Below are 15,986 nucleotides of genomic sequence, written 5' to 3'. Positions count from 1 at the left end.
GGTCTTCTCCCTCTCTCCTTAGACCTCTGAGCTTATCCTGGGCGTACTCATCATTTACCGTTCCCTCTACCAGTTCTCTTTGCCCCACCCAGGCCGCACCACACACCCAGTGGTCCTCTGGGATAATATGTCTCTCTTCCAGCGCTCCCTCCCCCTCCAAATATTCAGGTTTGCGAGAGAGAGCGTCCGCTCTGATGTTTTCTGGACCTGGCACATAGCAAATTTCAAAATGGAATTTGGAGAACTCCTGGGCCCATCTCACTTGTCGTTGGTTGAGCACCCGTGCTGTTCTCCAATACTCCAAATTCTTGTGGTCCGTACACACTTGCACCTTATGTTGTGCGCCAATTAGTAAGTGTCTCCATCTCCGGAACGCTTCGTGAATGGCGAGTAGTTCTCGGTCATATACCGTGTAGTTCCTCTCGGATTTGTTCAGCTTACGCGAAAAGAAGGCACACGGTCTCCATTCCAACTTATTGCTCCCTGGCTGAAGCAGCACCGCCCCCACCGCCCGGTCTGAGGCATCAGTTTCCACTCTCATGGGTTTCTGTAAATCCACATGCAGGAGCTGTTCTTCCGAAGCGAATGCCTTTTTCAATTCCTCAAAAGCGTGCTCCGCCTCCGCCGTCCAAACGAATTTCTTCTTGCTGCTTAGACAGTCCGTGATGGGAGCCGTTAAGTGGGCAAAGTTCTTGATGAATTTACGGTAAAAGTTCCCAAACCCTAAGAACCTTTGCACATCTTTTTTCGTTTTCGGTGTCTTCCATTCCAGCACCGCCTGGACCTTGCCTGGATCCATGGCTAATCCCTTGTCTGATAAGCGGTACCCCAGGAATTCCACCTCCTTGGTGTGGAACTGACACTTCTCCAATTTCACCCACAACTGGTTTGCTTGCAGCTGGCTCAGCACTTCCCTGACATCCTTTACATGCTGCTCCTCATTCTCTGAATATATCAGCACGTCATCGAGGAAGGCCACGCAATTCTTGTAGAGCAAAGGTCCCAGTACGTGGTTCATGAGCGATTGAAAACAGGCGGAGCCTGATTGTAATCCGAATGGCATAACGAGATATTCAAACGCCCCCAAAGGGGTGAACATGGTGGTTTTCCATTCATCCCCCTTCTTTATTCGTATCAGGTTGTATGCTCCTCTCAGGTCCAGTTTCGTGAATATCTTTCCCTTCCTCACCCTGGTCAAAATGTCATCAATCCTGGGCATGGGGAAAGTCACTGGTTCTGACACGGCATTTAGGGCCCGGTAGTCCACGACCAATCTCGGTTTATCCGTGTTTTTTTTGTCCACAAAAAACACTGGGCTCCCCCCCCACCGCTCTGGACTCTCTGATGAAGCCCCTCTTCAGGTTTTTATCAATAAACTCCCTTAACTCCTGCATTTCCCTGTCTGACATGGCGTACAGCTTGCCCACGGGGAGCTGGGCCCCAGGGACCAGGTTAATTTGGCAGTCAAAGTCTCTGTGCGGTGGTAATTTATCTGCTTCCCTTTCACTGAAGACCTTGCTCAGGTCAGCGTATTGTTTGGGCACCTTCCCTTTGTCCGCCACTTCCGTCCCTGCTAGAGAGGCTTTTGCCCCTTCTGGCACCTTTCCCTCTCTGCAGTGTTCCAGGCAATGTGCTGACCCAAAGGAGACCACTCTCTGATGCCAGCCCACTAGCGGGTCATGCAACGCTAGCCAGCTCATTCCCAAAATGACTGGAGCCCCTCCCAGGGTGGCCACATTGAACGCTATCCTCTCAGTGTGCCTGGCCACCCTCATAACCATTGGGACGGTTTGTAGGCTGACTTCTCCTCCCAGCAGCTCCCTCCCATCGATCGTGGTGACCTGCAGGGGGTTGCTTAAAGGGAGTATCTGTATCTGGTGTTCAGCTGCAAACTCCTTGCTCATAAAATTACAGGAGCTGCCTGAGTCCAGCAGCGCCTTAGTCTTTAGTGGGTATCCGTTTGCCAGCTCTAGCAACACCTCTATTACTAGGGCTGGTCTTGGAGGTTCCGGAGTGGGCACTTTTACTGCTCCTTGGCCTGTCTGCAGTGCCCTGACAGAGGCAGACAGGCGTTGGCTTTTACTGGCTCCTGGACTTCCTCCTCCTTCCCCCCAACAGCTCCCGCCATCCCTTGCCATTCCTTTCTTTGCGGGCAGACTCTGGCAAAGTGACCTGGCTGCTGGCAGAGATAACATTTCTTGGCGCTCTTTCCCTCCTTCTTCCTCCCTTCACTGGGATTTGAAACTGCGCGCGCGCGCGCTGTTCCAACTTCCATCGGCTCTCCTGGCGGGAAACTTGGTTCTGGAATCTCTGGAATGCGGAAATCCCTCCAACGCTCTCCTTTCCCCTCCCGCTTCTCCAAGGCTCTTGCCTCCTGGCGTGCTCCAATGGTCAGCGCTGATTTGGTCAGCTGGTCCATAGACTCCGCCCTGGGCGCCCGGGAAAGTTCGTCTTTCACCGCCGAAGAAAGCCCCTCTTCAAAGAGCATTTGAATGGGTTCCGCCGATAGGTCCCACCCCAATCTATGTATCAACATTGTAAACTCAGTCCAGTACTCACGAACCGATCGGCTCCCCTGTTTGCACGCCATCAATTGTCTGCGCACCAGCCCCTGTTCAATCTCGCTGGAAAACATCAAATCCATGGCGCGAAAAAACTTCCTCGCGTCCTTCAGCATGTCACTATTCCCTGCCATCAGGGGTCTGACCCAATCTCTCGCCCCTCCTTCGAGATGGCCAATCACAAACGCCACTCGCGATGCCTCGTCGGGAAAGTCGTTAAACTGCAGTTCGAGAGCATACTGCATCTCTGTCCTAAAGGCTTGGTAGTTCCTGGGGTCCCCCCCAAACTTCTGCACCATTCCTGGCATCTTTCTTGCTAGTGTAGCGCCTTTTGCCTTTTCTGCATCCTGCGCCCTCCTTTCTTCTAGCCTCGCCGTTTGCATTGCTAGCTGGAGTTCCAACACTCTGTACCTTTCTTCCAGGCTTGGACCCTCTCCAGCTCCTGCTGCTCCTCCGGCTCCGGCTGGGTTACTCATGATGCCTCTCTGCACAAGCTGCTTTCAGGGACTGTCCGATTGCTGTGATGGGATGATGAGCTGCTTGTGCGTAAAATCCTAATCCCTCAGAGTTTGGCTAAGTCCCCAAACCTCTGTCTGTGATGGAGCTCCTTAAGCATGACTCCATCAATCGCTCGTTGAATCGGACAGTGGGCGTTTACGGAACTTCTTCCAGCATAAAAGCTCCTTAACGGAAACGCGTCTTCTGGACTCTCGGCGTGACAGTTTCCGCCGAGGAGTGGGTGTCCCTACAGGAGGTCCTGAAATCTCCCCGCTGCTCCCGCTTGAAGTGTCTCTGAGCCCTCCCTCCGACTCACTTTCCCTTGGAACTCCACTTCTCCCCCTGCTGGTCCCCTCCTCCGCTGAATGGTCTCTCTCACCCTCCATGAGCCCTTTCACCTCCTTAGTCTCAGATGGCAGTTCCCTGACACTTGCTTGTCATCCAGTTTCCAAAAGTCTGCAAATTCCTGTTAGAAAGTCACTTAAACTGTCTTTCTCGAGTTCAGGCACCGCTCTAATCCTCAAATTGGTCTGCTTCTCCTTCAATTCAGTCATAGACAAAATCGACTGGTGGGCCCCAAGCTGTGTCTGATGGTCTCCAAGCTGTTTACTTATCGGTGGTATCTTTTCCTCTAAAGCCACTGCTTTTTCTTTTGCTTCTTGTGCTGTCTTTTGATTTGACGCAGATTCTTTCAGCAACCTTTCAATGGATTCTGTATTTGAGTTCACCTTCTGCCCCAAATTGTTGATACTTGTAGTATTTTGGTCAATTTTATTTGTCTCTTCAGTAACTTGTTTACTTCTCAAATTCCTTCTTTCTATGGCTTCCAATTAACTAAATTGTCCTGCATCGTTCAAGAGTTTATTTTGCCAATCTTCTTGTCTTCTTCAGCGGAGACTGGTCTGTCTTGGTCTGGGATCCTCTCTCAAGTACTGGATCCAAAACCTTTCACTCAGTAGGTCCATCAAACCCTGTGCATCTCAATATCTTTAACCAGTTTTTTCTTAACATTAATCATTTCCCACATACTCTTCAAATCTTTATACATCTTTTCCCAGGCCTTTTAAATAATTTTACATTTCCACCTCTTGTGCATTTTGCCCTCCCTTCTTGATTCTTCTCTGTCAACGCCTCCCAAATCTTTTCACATGAGGTATCACTTTTATCCAGCAAACTATGGCAAGTTCTTAAAGAAATGGGAGTGCCTGATCACCTCATCTGTCTCCTGAGAAATCTCTATGTGGGACAAGAAGCTACAGTTAGAACTGGATATGGAACAACTGATTGGTTCAAAATTGGGAAAGGAGTACGACAAGGCTGTATTTTATCTCCCTGCTTATTTAATTTATATGCAGAATACATCATGCGAAAGGCTGGGCTGGATGAATCCCAAGCTGGAATTAAGATTGCCGGAAGAAATATCAACAACCTCAGATATGCAGATGACACAACCTTGATGGCAGAAAGTGAGGAGGAACTAAAGAACCTTTTAATGAAAGTGAAAGAGGAGAGCGCAAAATATGGTCTGAGGCTCAACATCAAAAAAACGAAGATCATGGCCACTGGTCCCATCACCTCCTGGCAAATAGAAGGGGAAGAAATGGAGGCAGTGAGAGATTTTACTTTCTTGGGCTCCATGATCACTGCAGATGGTGACAGCAGCCACGAAATTAAAAGACGCCTGCTTCTTGGGAGAAGGGCAATGACAGGCCTAGACAGCATCTTGAGAAGTAGAGATGTCACCTTGCCAACAAAGGTCCGTATAGTTAAAGCCATGGTTTTCCCAGTAGTGATGTATGGAAGTGAGAGCTGGACCATAAAGAAGGCTGATCGCCGAAGAATTGATGCCTTTGAATTATGGTGCTGGAGAAGACTCTTGAGAGTCCCATGGACTGCAAGAAGATCAAACGCATCCATTCTTAAGGAAATCAGCCCTGAGTGCTCACTGGAAGGACAGATCGTGAAGCTGAGGCTCCAGTACTTTGGCCACCTCATGAGAAGAGAAGACTCCCTGGAGAAGACACTGATGCTGGGAAAGATGGAGGGCACAAGGAGAAGGGGGCGACAGAGGACGAGATGGTTGGACGGTGTTCTCGAAGCTACAAACATGAGTCTGTCCAAACTGCGGGAGGCAGTGAAAGACAGAGGTGCCTGGCGTGCTCTGGTCCATGGGGTCACGAAGAGTCGGACACGACTAAACGACTAAACAACAACAACAATCACTTTTATCAGTCAAAGTTTCTCAGATCATTCCACATATAATACCATTTTTGTCTTGAACTTTCCCTGGTATTTTCTTTGTGTCTCGTCTTTCTACCGTTTCCACCTTGGTGGTTTCTGTATTTGCCGTTTTTAATTGTGTCACGGCCACTGCAAGGAAATTATTATTTTTTGCAAATTTAAGAAACTGCTCTGTTAACATCATCTTTTATCTGATCAAACAGTTCTCTTTTCATATCTAAAAGAAAATCATGCAATTCATCTCTTATGTTCTTTTGAATTACAGCCTGGCTGGTTCCTTTTAACATATGGATTTTTTCCTCTGCCATTTCTAGTTTAGAGCGGGGGGGGGGCTCTTCCCATTTCCCAGCTTCCTCTAGGGTTTGCTTTCAGAACAAGAAGCCTTTTCCCACCACTAATAGTGTTATTTTCAGCTTTATCAGTACTTTGTCAGAGACATTCCTCTAGGTTCGGTAGAGAACAACCAGTACTTTCAATTTTATCCCTCCCCTCCCCCACCTTATTCACGAATATAATTTATAGCAATTATATATTCAGATCTTTACATCCATTCACATCCAAATCATTTTTATATTCAATATAATAAGTCTGTACTATTAAATTTTGATAACTCAATATTAATAATAAATGTTCTAGTCCTCCTCTTGATTTTAGCTTTGTTTGTGAGCCGCAGGACCCCGAGACACCCCAGTGCTCCTCTTGGGGGTTTTGGGGAGAGGTGTGTCACCCTAGCGTCAACAAACCGAGAAACAGAACTAAAATTACTGAAGGGACAGTATTGAATGACTCAATAGAGATCAGCAAGAGATTCAGAGGATAGATACACTCATCTGACAACCTGCCTCAAAAGTTAATGCACAATTACTTTTCAGATGTAGGTTTTCAGCCAGTGCCAGATGAGCACAGGCAGTACCTAAACCAATCCATCTCTCAGGAAGAAGTCCTTGAGGCAATGGAGAACTTCACAGACTTGGCAAAGGGTCAGGGCAGCTCATGTCCCGGAGTCGCCTCTCCAGAGTTTCGTATCTCCGCTCCTCTCCAGGGTTTTTCCCAAGCAAGCAGAGACTGCGCTTGTGTGAAGTCCTTCTCTCCTCCACCCTTTTCCTGCCTCTTCTGGTTCTGAGAGACCAGGAGGGAGGGGAGTTTGTGGCTGCAGGAGGGGGAGCCTGACTCGCCTCTGCCTCTTGGCCTCCCTCTTCCCTCCCTCCTGCTTCAGCTTCGGCCTCTGATTCTGGACTGCCCTCTCCACAGACTCTCCCCGCTCACTAAGCCCTGTTACCCTCTCAGCTTCTGACCCCTCTTTTCCCCAGTCTTCTCGCTCTGACCTCCCATCGTTGTCCCACTGCCTCTCCCCAGGCTCTCAGCCTTCTGCCCTTGATGGTTCCCCAGCTGGTTCCTCCCATCATTTCAGACAGAAGATGAAAATGAGCCAAGCTTTGGGGAATCAGATTCATTGGCAGCAAAGAAGCAGCTAAAAAAGGAGAGTTCTTACCCATTAGTTTATTCAATAATCACAACGAGAGACAAAGGAATGTGGTCTCTCTCTAGAAGTGGCCTTGCTCAAAGTAAAGTCCCCCCAACTTTGCCTCCCCTATTCTGTGTTGGCCAATCTGAGCCTTCTGCAGCTGAGCTCTCTGTTCTACTATCCTCAATGCCTGTCTTGTCTTGTGAGAAGGGGCGGGGGGGGGTCAGGAATGCTTTCCAAAGACACTGAGTCTGTCAGCTGTCTCTCCCCTCCTCCTCCTCCTCCTCCTCCTCCTTCTTCCAGTCTTCCCCAGCTTTTCCCTCTGCAGCCTCTGAACTATGCCCTTCTGCATACAACTGATCTAAATCCATACTGTCCTCCAGAACCAGCCAGAATGACCCAGATGAGGATCAGGAGCATAAAAAACAACAACATGACGTTTAAGGTATCTTGTTGGAATCAGCCTGTGAAAAAGATTTTCAGTCCAAGAGGTTGTAGTTGTGGCAGTTATTATAGGTCCATTTTCATCATTCATGACGTATGCAAAATAAAGAGAGATTTATATCGATGGAGCATTAATCCAAAAACAACTATGTGTGTTTCCTTTCTGCAGTGTCGGGTAGAATCAACATGGAATACTATACAAATCCGATGACATCTTAAGTCCTTGTTCCCAGGTGCTCCTTTGTATTCAGATCAGGCCTCAGCACAATAACGTAGCACTTGGGGAGGAAGATGCAGCCCAGGAGCCCAGCACTGGAGGCCAACATAGAGAAGATCTGCACAGCCACCATGTACTTGCCCTTGGTGCTCAGGTAGGTGGGCACAAAAGACACCCAAACACTGCAGAAGACCAGCATGCTGAAGGTGATCAGCTTGGCTTCGTTGAAGGAGCCAGGCAGCTTCCTGGCTAGGAAAGCCACCGTGAAGCAGATGGCAGCCAGGAAGCCCAGGTAGCCGAGGGCAACATAAAACATGGCCACAGAGCCTTCGTTGCATTGCAAGATGATCTCTTCCGCCTGGGAGTGCATGTCGGGCTCTGGGAATGGGGGAGAAGAGCCCAGCCAGATGGTGCAGATGAGAACTTGCACACCAGAACAGGAGATGACAATGGAGTTGGCCAGACTCTTCCCTAGCCATCTCCTCACCCTGTTCCCGGGCTTTGTGGCCAGGAAGGCCAGCACCACCGTGATGGTCTTGGCCAAGACAGAAGAAACTGCAATGGAGAAGATGATGCTGAAGGCCGTTTGTCGGAGAAGGCAGGTCGCTATTCTTGGTTGCCCAATGAAGAGGAAGGAGGACAAACAGGAAAGCAGAAGGGAGGCAAGCAGGATGTAGGAGAGGTCCCGGTTGTTGGCTTTGACTATTGGGGTTTCTTTGTATTTAATGAAGATTCCTAACACAATGCCTGCTGTAGAAGATAAGAAGAGGACAATGGAAGCTAAGATGATCCCCAGATGTTCTTCATAAGCCAGGAAGGTGATAATCTTGGAGACACATTGATCTCTGTCCTTGTTTGGATGTTGATCTTCTGGGCATTTGGTGCAACGTTCTGCATCTGAAGAAGAGGAAAAGAGTGGCTTCAGCATCCCTTACATCCATGACCACCTGTGCTCTGGAAATAAGAATGTGTACAGAGGTAAAGAGTGGCAAGAAATTCTTTGTTCCTTTTTTGCAAAGGGCAAAAATGTTCCCTCTCTTGTAATCCTTCTCACCCACCTTCTTGGTTGGACATGGTTCCTTCCGCACATGGATCACAAGCATAGCAGCAAACAGGCTTTCCTTCTGGAACCACCTTTGCAAATCCAGGTTGACATATTTTGCTACACCTGGAACGAGGCACAGCCTAACCATAAAGATAAGAAGGTACATGGAGAATCAATAAAAATTATGAGTGGGGGGGAGAAGGTGAATTTTGACAGTTTGGAAATGACCTAATAGGATCTCTTTTCCCCCTGACCCTGTCCACTTTTTGCACAGAAGCACCTCTTTGTTCATTTGTTCATGCAAGTTTTATATCACACTGTCAGCGCTGCCCAAGGTCCCAGCTCACACAAGACCAACGCTGCTTCTTTCTCTAGTATAAAAGTCTTTATTGAAGTTCAGTTTCACTTCCAGACGCGCAGCGCGCAACGCTACGTCTATACCTTAGACCGTCGAAGCTCCATCTGAATCTCCTCCCCCCTGACACCAGTTTAAGATTCTAGCCTTACTCCACCTCTTCCTCTGTTCCTTCCTTCTCTGGGTCCGCCTGCTAGTCGGAGTCTCAGCCCTCCTAGACTCCTCTGACGCTGAGTCCCCTGACTCTTCCCCCTCCCTCCTTCGGGCTTTTGGACCTGGCTCCCAATCCGGGTTTTCTGCTGTCCCGCGCTCCTCCACATTTGAACTTGGCGCGCGCGCGCAGCCTCCCACTTTCCTTCTGACCGTTACACTTGTGTCACTGCTCCCTCTTTCGGGGAGGCTAGCTGGACCTGGCCTTCCCTCCGTTTCCCCACTTCCCGATGGGGGCGTGGTTACCCCGACTCATCTTCTCTCCCCGCTGGAGGAGAGGCTGGTCCTGACTCATGTGACTCTTCCCCCCCACTGTGCTCTGGTGGGGGAACTGGTCCTGATCCTCCGCTGCTCCCTTGGGAGTCCCCGCTGGTCCCTTGTTTCTGGAGCGTCCCCCCTGGGATCCCCCTTGCCCTTACCATAGGCGCCCCCTTCTGGGAATCTTCTGATTCGCTGGAGAAGCTCATGGAATCTCTCGGGTCACTGTCATACTCCCCTACGCTCCCCTCTGATTCCTCTCCTCCGCTCTCTATTTGCTCTCTCCCCTGCGCTTCTGCTCCTGAGCCTCTGACACACACGTTTATATACAGTACAATTCAAAATGTTGGTGTTGATCTTTAAAGCCCTAAACAAACTTGGCCCTGTACGCTTGAAGGTGTGTCTCCTTCCCCTTTATCCAGCCCTGACCCTGAGGTCCAGCTCCAAGGGCCTTCTGGCGGTTCCCTCCCTGTGAGAAGTCAGGTTACAGGGAACCAGGCAGAGGGCCTTCTCATTGGTGGCGACTTCCATGTGGAACAACCTCCCATCAGATGTCAAGGAAATAAGTAACTAGCTGACTTTTAGAAGGCAGTCCTAGACAGAGAAGTATTAAATATTTGAGGTTTTATTGTACCAATTGGCTGTTCAGGGCTTTAATGGGGTTTGCCAAACTTTCGGATTCAGATAATGTCCCACATGCCAAACCACAAGGTGCACACGCCAGGGTGTAAGACTTAGAGAAAGAGTTAGAGAAAGCCAGCCTCCTTTGAGTCTGGGGTGTGTGGAAGGTGTGGGAAGGAGAGGAAGGGAGGAAGGGAGAAGTGGAGAAGAGAAGAGAGCTGGGTGCTGCTGGCTTTCCTCCCCAGGTGGACTGAGAGGGACCTGGCTGGGAAACATAGTCTGCCTTTTCCCAGGATGCCTGGGCGCTAGCGCATTCTTGAGCCTCTAGATTCCTCTCCCCTCTCAGCTGCTGTGGCAAGAAGGAGCAGCGCTGGCAGCTGAAACTGGGTGGAAAGGACACCATTGGTCCCCCTTATAAGGTCATTTGGCAAAAGAGGCTCCAGGAAGAGCATGAGCAGGATCTCCTAGCCTTCTTCCTCGGTAACATCCCCTACCTTGTGAAACTTCTCAGGCCACTCAATGGCTTCTGGGTTGATGGTGAACTTGACGCCAGTAGATGCCTCTCTCGTTATACTGCCAATCTTCACTAGAGCACGAGACTGATTGGGAAACATCACCCAATTCATGATATCAAAGTCAGGAGGCAGCTCCCAATTCTCATCCAAACATATTGTGCCCCTGGAGGTATTCAAACACTGGATTTCTTTTAAGAAAGGGTGGAGCTGGAGTGACAGGGAAAACAGAAGCATTTTATTCTTCCTCACTTGGAGCAAGTGGCTCTCCAAAATAAGATTAATGCAAATAATAAATAAGATCAATACAAAAGACAATAAAATCATTTTTTCCTATTTTTTTATTAGAATTTTTATTGCAAAGTAAATACATCAATACCAAACTATACATAAAGAATAATATAAAGAAAAGGAAAAAAGGGGAAAAGGAAAAAGAAAGAAAAGAAAAAAGAAAAAGAAGACAGTAAAAGAATAAAGAAAAGTATATTTCAATACAATAAACACTATTTTACAAAATAATAATAGTAATAGACTTCCATCACTCTTACAACACTTCCTTTCACATTTCATATTTTATTTCATGTTTTATCTGTATTTCAGTATTATTTGCATCTTAATATATAGATATGCATGCATATATATATATATATATATATATATATATATATATATATATATGTTTCCCCTTTTCCATTCACGAGGTCATTCTAGACACAGCCAAATTTTTACATTAGAACCTTGTCTTTCTAAATAATCATTCAAGCACTTCCATTCCTTCTTGTCTGGATTCATTGGCTTTAATCTTATTATATCCATCAATTTGGCCAGTTCCAAATATTCACATAATTTACATAACCATTCTAAATGCCTAAGGAAATACCTGCCATGACTGAAGTCTTCCCTGTTCCCATTCGGCTCCTTCTCCCACCATCAGCATCCGCCGTGGTCTAGATGAAAACGCAGCATTCAAGGCCTGGGCTGCAGCTTGAACATTGATGTAAGTGCCATAGTTGTCTCCAGACAGAGCGCTCTCAATCTCCTCTTGGGGCAAAGACTCCCGTTCCTCCTTCTCTCTGCATCTTATCTGGCCTTTCGGGGATAAAACATGCTTTGCATATGAACAGTTAAATGCTACACTCCAAAAAAGGAAAAAATTACGGAACAGTGATTCATCATAACCATGTTTGGTGCTCCTTATCCTGGTCTTAATTGCGAAAGAGAGAGAACCTTGAATGTACTGGATGTACAGAGGAGAGAAAGTCAAGCTAACGTTGATGTCCTGGAAAGTAGTTGTGATCCAGACTGTTCCTGGTATTTCCTTCTTCCAATATTTCTCAATAGTTATACATGTTTCCATTATTAAGAAAATTTCCTTTGTATCAGTTACATAGCAAACAAATACCCCGACTTGTCTCCTGTTGATAACAGCTTCACTTGGGTCCATTAGTTGAAATAAATCCTCTTCTGTATATATTTTTGAGAAGGCAATGCAGATCCCATTTCTGATCATCAGAGGTGTCATAGTCCTCACGAACTTTTCTCCACTGTCATTCTCTGGAGCCAAGAGGCCAACCCATGTCCATCTGAAATGGAGGAGCAACTCCACGATCCCCTGGTACTGACTTTCCTCTTTCGGGAACACAGCCCAGAAGAAGAAAAGAGCTGTTGAATGTTGGGAGGTGAGGAACAAGGGCAAGGTAGCAGATTCACCAGCCCTGAAGAGAGACAGGAGTCAGATGCAATGGAGACAAGATCAGAGCCAGGTGAGACTATGTCCTCCTTCCTCCTTCCTCTAAAACCAGGTGTTTCACCCACATCACAGAGCAGAAAACGACCCAGAAGGGGGCAGAAGGGGTCCCTTGGCTGCCACCGTAGGCAGCAGGAGGGGTCTGATATGCAAGCTGGGGCAAGGAGGAGGGGGCACACTGGGCAACAGCTCCAGCCGGGAGGGAACATACTTTGTGGTTCTCTGTCTGTTTTGCTTGATACTAAGAAGTGAAGGGATAAAGATGCTCCCTGCCTGCCTGGTTCCCCTTGCCAGTACTTTGCCTGTCAGCTCCCTCCCTGTCAGGTGGGGGCCAAGTAGGAAAAGGCTCGGTACATTCAAAAAAGAGTGTTGGATTTCACTTCATTTATTATATTTCTGTGTTGCTTTTCATTCACAAAAATCACAAAGCTGCTCATGAACAGCAAAAATGTGATAGAACATCACAAATACAACATAATTCATATAGAATAATTTACAAATCCTCAGTAAAACAATTATGTTCTATAAGACACTCTTAACAAAACAGTACAATTTCAACAAAAGTAACATTATATGATTAACAAAATACCACAGTATGTATAATCTATGGAACAATATTAATACCCTCAACAAACAAGCAACCAGAAATGAACTGAGCACTCTTGAATTCATGCACCCAGTCTCCCCACCGCATGACTCATGATCTCTCTCTCGATTCATTTCACTAAAAGGCACATGCAGATCATGTCCATGGCAGCAGCTCAGGGCTGGAAGGTGGGGCAAGGCAGGTGGGAGAAGCCTTGGCCTGATGGCCAGCACATAGCTCAGGGTTTCCCCCCTTAACGCCCCCCAGGAGAAAGTAGAGTTTCCTACTCTGTCCCTCCATGCCCTCTGTCCCATTCATACATGTGGGATTTTGTAGATGCCTGACATGGTGGAAATCTCCTTTGAGATGTCAGAATCACTCCTTCCAAGGACAGCCAGAAGGGGATTCTCTTCTCCGCAGTGATAATTGGGAATGTTTCTTCCGCTGCCTGCAAGCAGCTCTAGCATGGCATCTGAAGTCATCCTGGCATCAAAATAGTTCTCATAGAGGTTGTAGCCAAGGGTGATGTTGGGTAGGAGCCTGAGATCCTGGTTGATCTCCTGGATGGTGAACAGGAAGGAGAAGATGTGCCAGTAGAATGCAAATGTGTCGCTGCAATGAATGGACCAATTTAAAAACCCTCTTCACAGGTGAATGATAACAAAATATTATCCACAAAGATTAGTCTCTATTAAATTATCTTATTGCATTTGTATCCAACCCTTTCCTGCCCATTATACAATAAAGATTTGGAGATTTGTTCTCCAATCCAGGAGTGTAGAGGTGGTGTTTTGTGACCAGTGGGTTAGCTAGTCCAAGATCTCAAAACAACTTTACTTAGAAATGAGGATGAGAGAATGAGAGAAGAAGAAGAAGAAGAAGAAGAAGAAGAAGAAGAAGAAGAAGAAGAAGAAGAAGAAGAATTGTTCTTTTTTTAGAGATCTGACTCCATAGCATGGGAGTCTCCTGGCTTCTATTGTTTATTTCTTCATTTTGTAGAAAGCATATCTTTCCCTCTCTTCAGCTAACAAATGTCCCCTGGAAGATCTTAGCATTTCATTCTCAAAACTGCTCCATTCCTTAAAGACAATTCTGATGAAGCAGTTTATAAATTGTACAAATAGAATAGTGATAAATCAAAACTTGGCACCTTGGAAACTGCCTGAGTCTCATGCCATCCTCACCTCCTTCCTGCAGGTGGGAAAATTCAGGGGATCCTTTTGATCCCTGACCAGATTCTCTTGCATTCTTGTGTCACCAGCCTGCAAGATGCAAGGCAATGGGAGAGGCTTCGGGGGGAATCTTTTCCTGGACCCCACCTCCCATCAGCCCCGGTGGGGCGGCAATTGGGTTGTTGTTTTTATTTTTCTCAGGTATTTTGTGGTTTTATATCTTGATTTTATTCTGTGAACTGCCCTGAGACCCCTGGGTATAGGGATATCTAGAAATTCTAACAACAACAACTATCAAGGCCAAGGGTCGGTCAGGCAAGAGGGGGTTGTAATCCAGCGATCTCTGGAGGACCCCAGCCTTGAGAAAGGAGCTCTCTCCTTCAGAGATAGGGACCAGGGGCATCCTTCTGTAAAGAATTACTTGCTCCACAATCCTGGTGAAGGGTGTCTGGGAAAAGACATAGGGATCATATTCTAAAAAATCTTTTGGGGATACGATTCCACCAATGAGAAAGTCTCCAGGCTGGAAGTAATTGTGAGCATCAGTTTCAGACTCCCCAGCCGTGAGATAGGGGCTCTCTCCTTCAGAGAGAGGGACCAGGGGAGGTTAAAGACTTTTACATTCCTATGTAAAGAATTACTTACATCAAATGGTTGGTGAAGGGTGTCTGGTTAAAGACATATGGATTATGTTCCAAAATATAATGTGGAGATACGATTCCACCAATGAGAAAGTCTCCAGGCCGGAAGTAATTGCGAGCATCAGTTTGATCTCTGATCAGATTCAAGGAGCATTTTGCCTTCTGCTTCACACAAACTCCTTGGGAGCAAATTAGCAGCAGGAGCAGCAGGGATCTCATCCTGGCTCTGCCTCCTTCACACCTGTTGTGTGTGGTTCCTCTTCCTTCCTGACCCAGCCAAGCAGGAGAATCACAAGACTCTCGCAAGACCAAAGCTGCAGCGGCTTTCCTGGGGTGGGTGGGGCTCAGCTCTGGCTTCCCTCTTCCCCCCAGCCCTTCACCTGCGCTAAATCTTGACTCACTCTGTCTCCAACACAGGAAATACTATCTGCAACAACTTTTTCTTTTTCACTCACGGTACAATTAATAATGTCATGCTGTTGGTGCTTCAGATGCAATCTCCAGAAATATCTCTTGGGCTTTTAGAAGAAGAAATCACTATGATTTTGATAATTATAAGTGGAAGAAATCTCACCTAGATAACTTTTTGGCGTCTTGAATGCCTCAAGCAGCAGCTGCAGAGCTGGAGGAAAACATGTTTGCAATGCTGCTCTAACATTTGGCATAAATCAAGCGGGGGGCAGAGTTTGGCCTGCTATAGGATCCCCCCTAACCATTCAGTTGCACAAGCACGACACACACACACACACAACACACACACACACCACTTCCTCTAATAAACTTTATTTGAAAAGCCTTCCATAAATAAGGAAGCGCTTGAATCGTAAGTCTATCCCCACGGAAGCCCGTTTTCTATTTTCAATACAGGTAGACCAGTTCCCTATGCAAATAAACTGCTGCGTTCCAGCCAATGAGTGTAACTGAATAGCGCCCCTTGTGGCGACCAAGCAGGTACTGCAGGGCCGACGTCTACCTCTCAATAACTATTGACAGCTGCTAATACAATGTATCTGGGTTTAATTGACCATGACTTGTCCTATCCGAATGTATCCAAGTGTTCCCTCTTGGAGTGAAAGTGTTTTTACCTCTGTAGTGTTTCTGTTATAAATTCAAAGAAATTCAGCTGTACATCGGATCTGTACCGTTCCACTTTTGTTCTGCACCTTGGAAGAAGGACTATCAAAGGGGGAGGCTTGACATAGGACAGCCATAAGCCCCCAAGCGTATCAACGCGTCTGCAGCAAGCCCGCCCCACTGGCATGCCCACACTGATGGTGCCAGAAAGTGGACCATTTCAATTACAAAGAACTTGCATTGGAAGTGGGTTCAGTACGGACCAAAACAAAGGACAGTGACCAACCCTTCCCTTTGGTAGCAGGAAACTGTGAACTCCTCTTTGTCCTCTGGAATGTG

At 47.1% G+C, this 15,986-nt stretch overlaps 1 protein-coding gene across 1 annotated transcript; it reads right to left on the bottom strand.

The window, feature by feature from the left end:
- Window positions 1-7,068: 7,068 nt before the first annotated feature.
- On the bottom strand, window positions 7,069-12,048 carry LOC128424011 (vomeronasal type-2 receptor 26-like). Its single transcript, XM_053409761.1, has 4 exons — window positions 11,308-12,048; window positions 10,410-10,637; window positions 8,485-8,611; window positions 7,069-8,323 (listed from the first exon to the last, which is right to left on the bottom strand). The coding sequence occupies exons 1-4, from the start codon at window positions 11,947-11,949 to the stop codon at window positions 7,425-7,427; spliced, it is 1,896 nt and encodes a 631-aa protein (XP_053265736.1). The 5' UTR covers window positions 11,950-12,048; the 3' UTR covers window positions 7,069-7,424.
- Window positions 12,049-15,986: the final 3,938 nt, after the last annotated feature.

Source organism: Podarcis raffonei, chromosome 12 (genome assembly GCF_027172205.1).
Source record: "Podarcis raffonei isolate rPodRaf1 chromosome 12, rPodRaf1.pri, whole genome shotgun sequence".
Taxonomy (NCBI): Eukaryota; Metazoa; Chordata; class Lepidosauria; order Squamata; family Lacertidae; genus Podarcis; species Podarcis raffonei.
Note: the sequence above shows the minus strand (reverse complement) of the source record. Positions and strands in the feature narration are given on the sequence as shown.

Excerpts from the sequence above, each read along its gene's own strand:
- LOC128424011 (XM_053409761.1), bottom strand. The coding sequence starts at position 11,949 with ATGACACCTCTGATGATCAGAAATGGGATCTGCATTGCCTTCTCAAAA. Across the intron at positions 10,638-11,307 it reads GAAGACTTCAGTCATGGCAG|CTCCACCCTTTCTTAAAAGA; the intron begins GTATTTCCTTAG and ends CTGTCACTCCAG. Across the intron at positions 8,612-10,409 it reads GGCCTGAGAAGTTTCACAAG|GCTGTGCCTCGTTCCAGGTG; the intron begins GTAGGGGATGTT and ends CTTTATGGTTAG.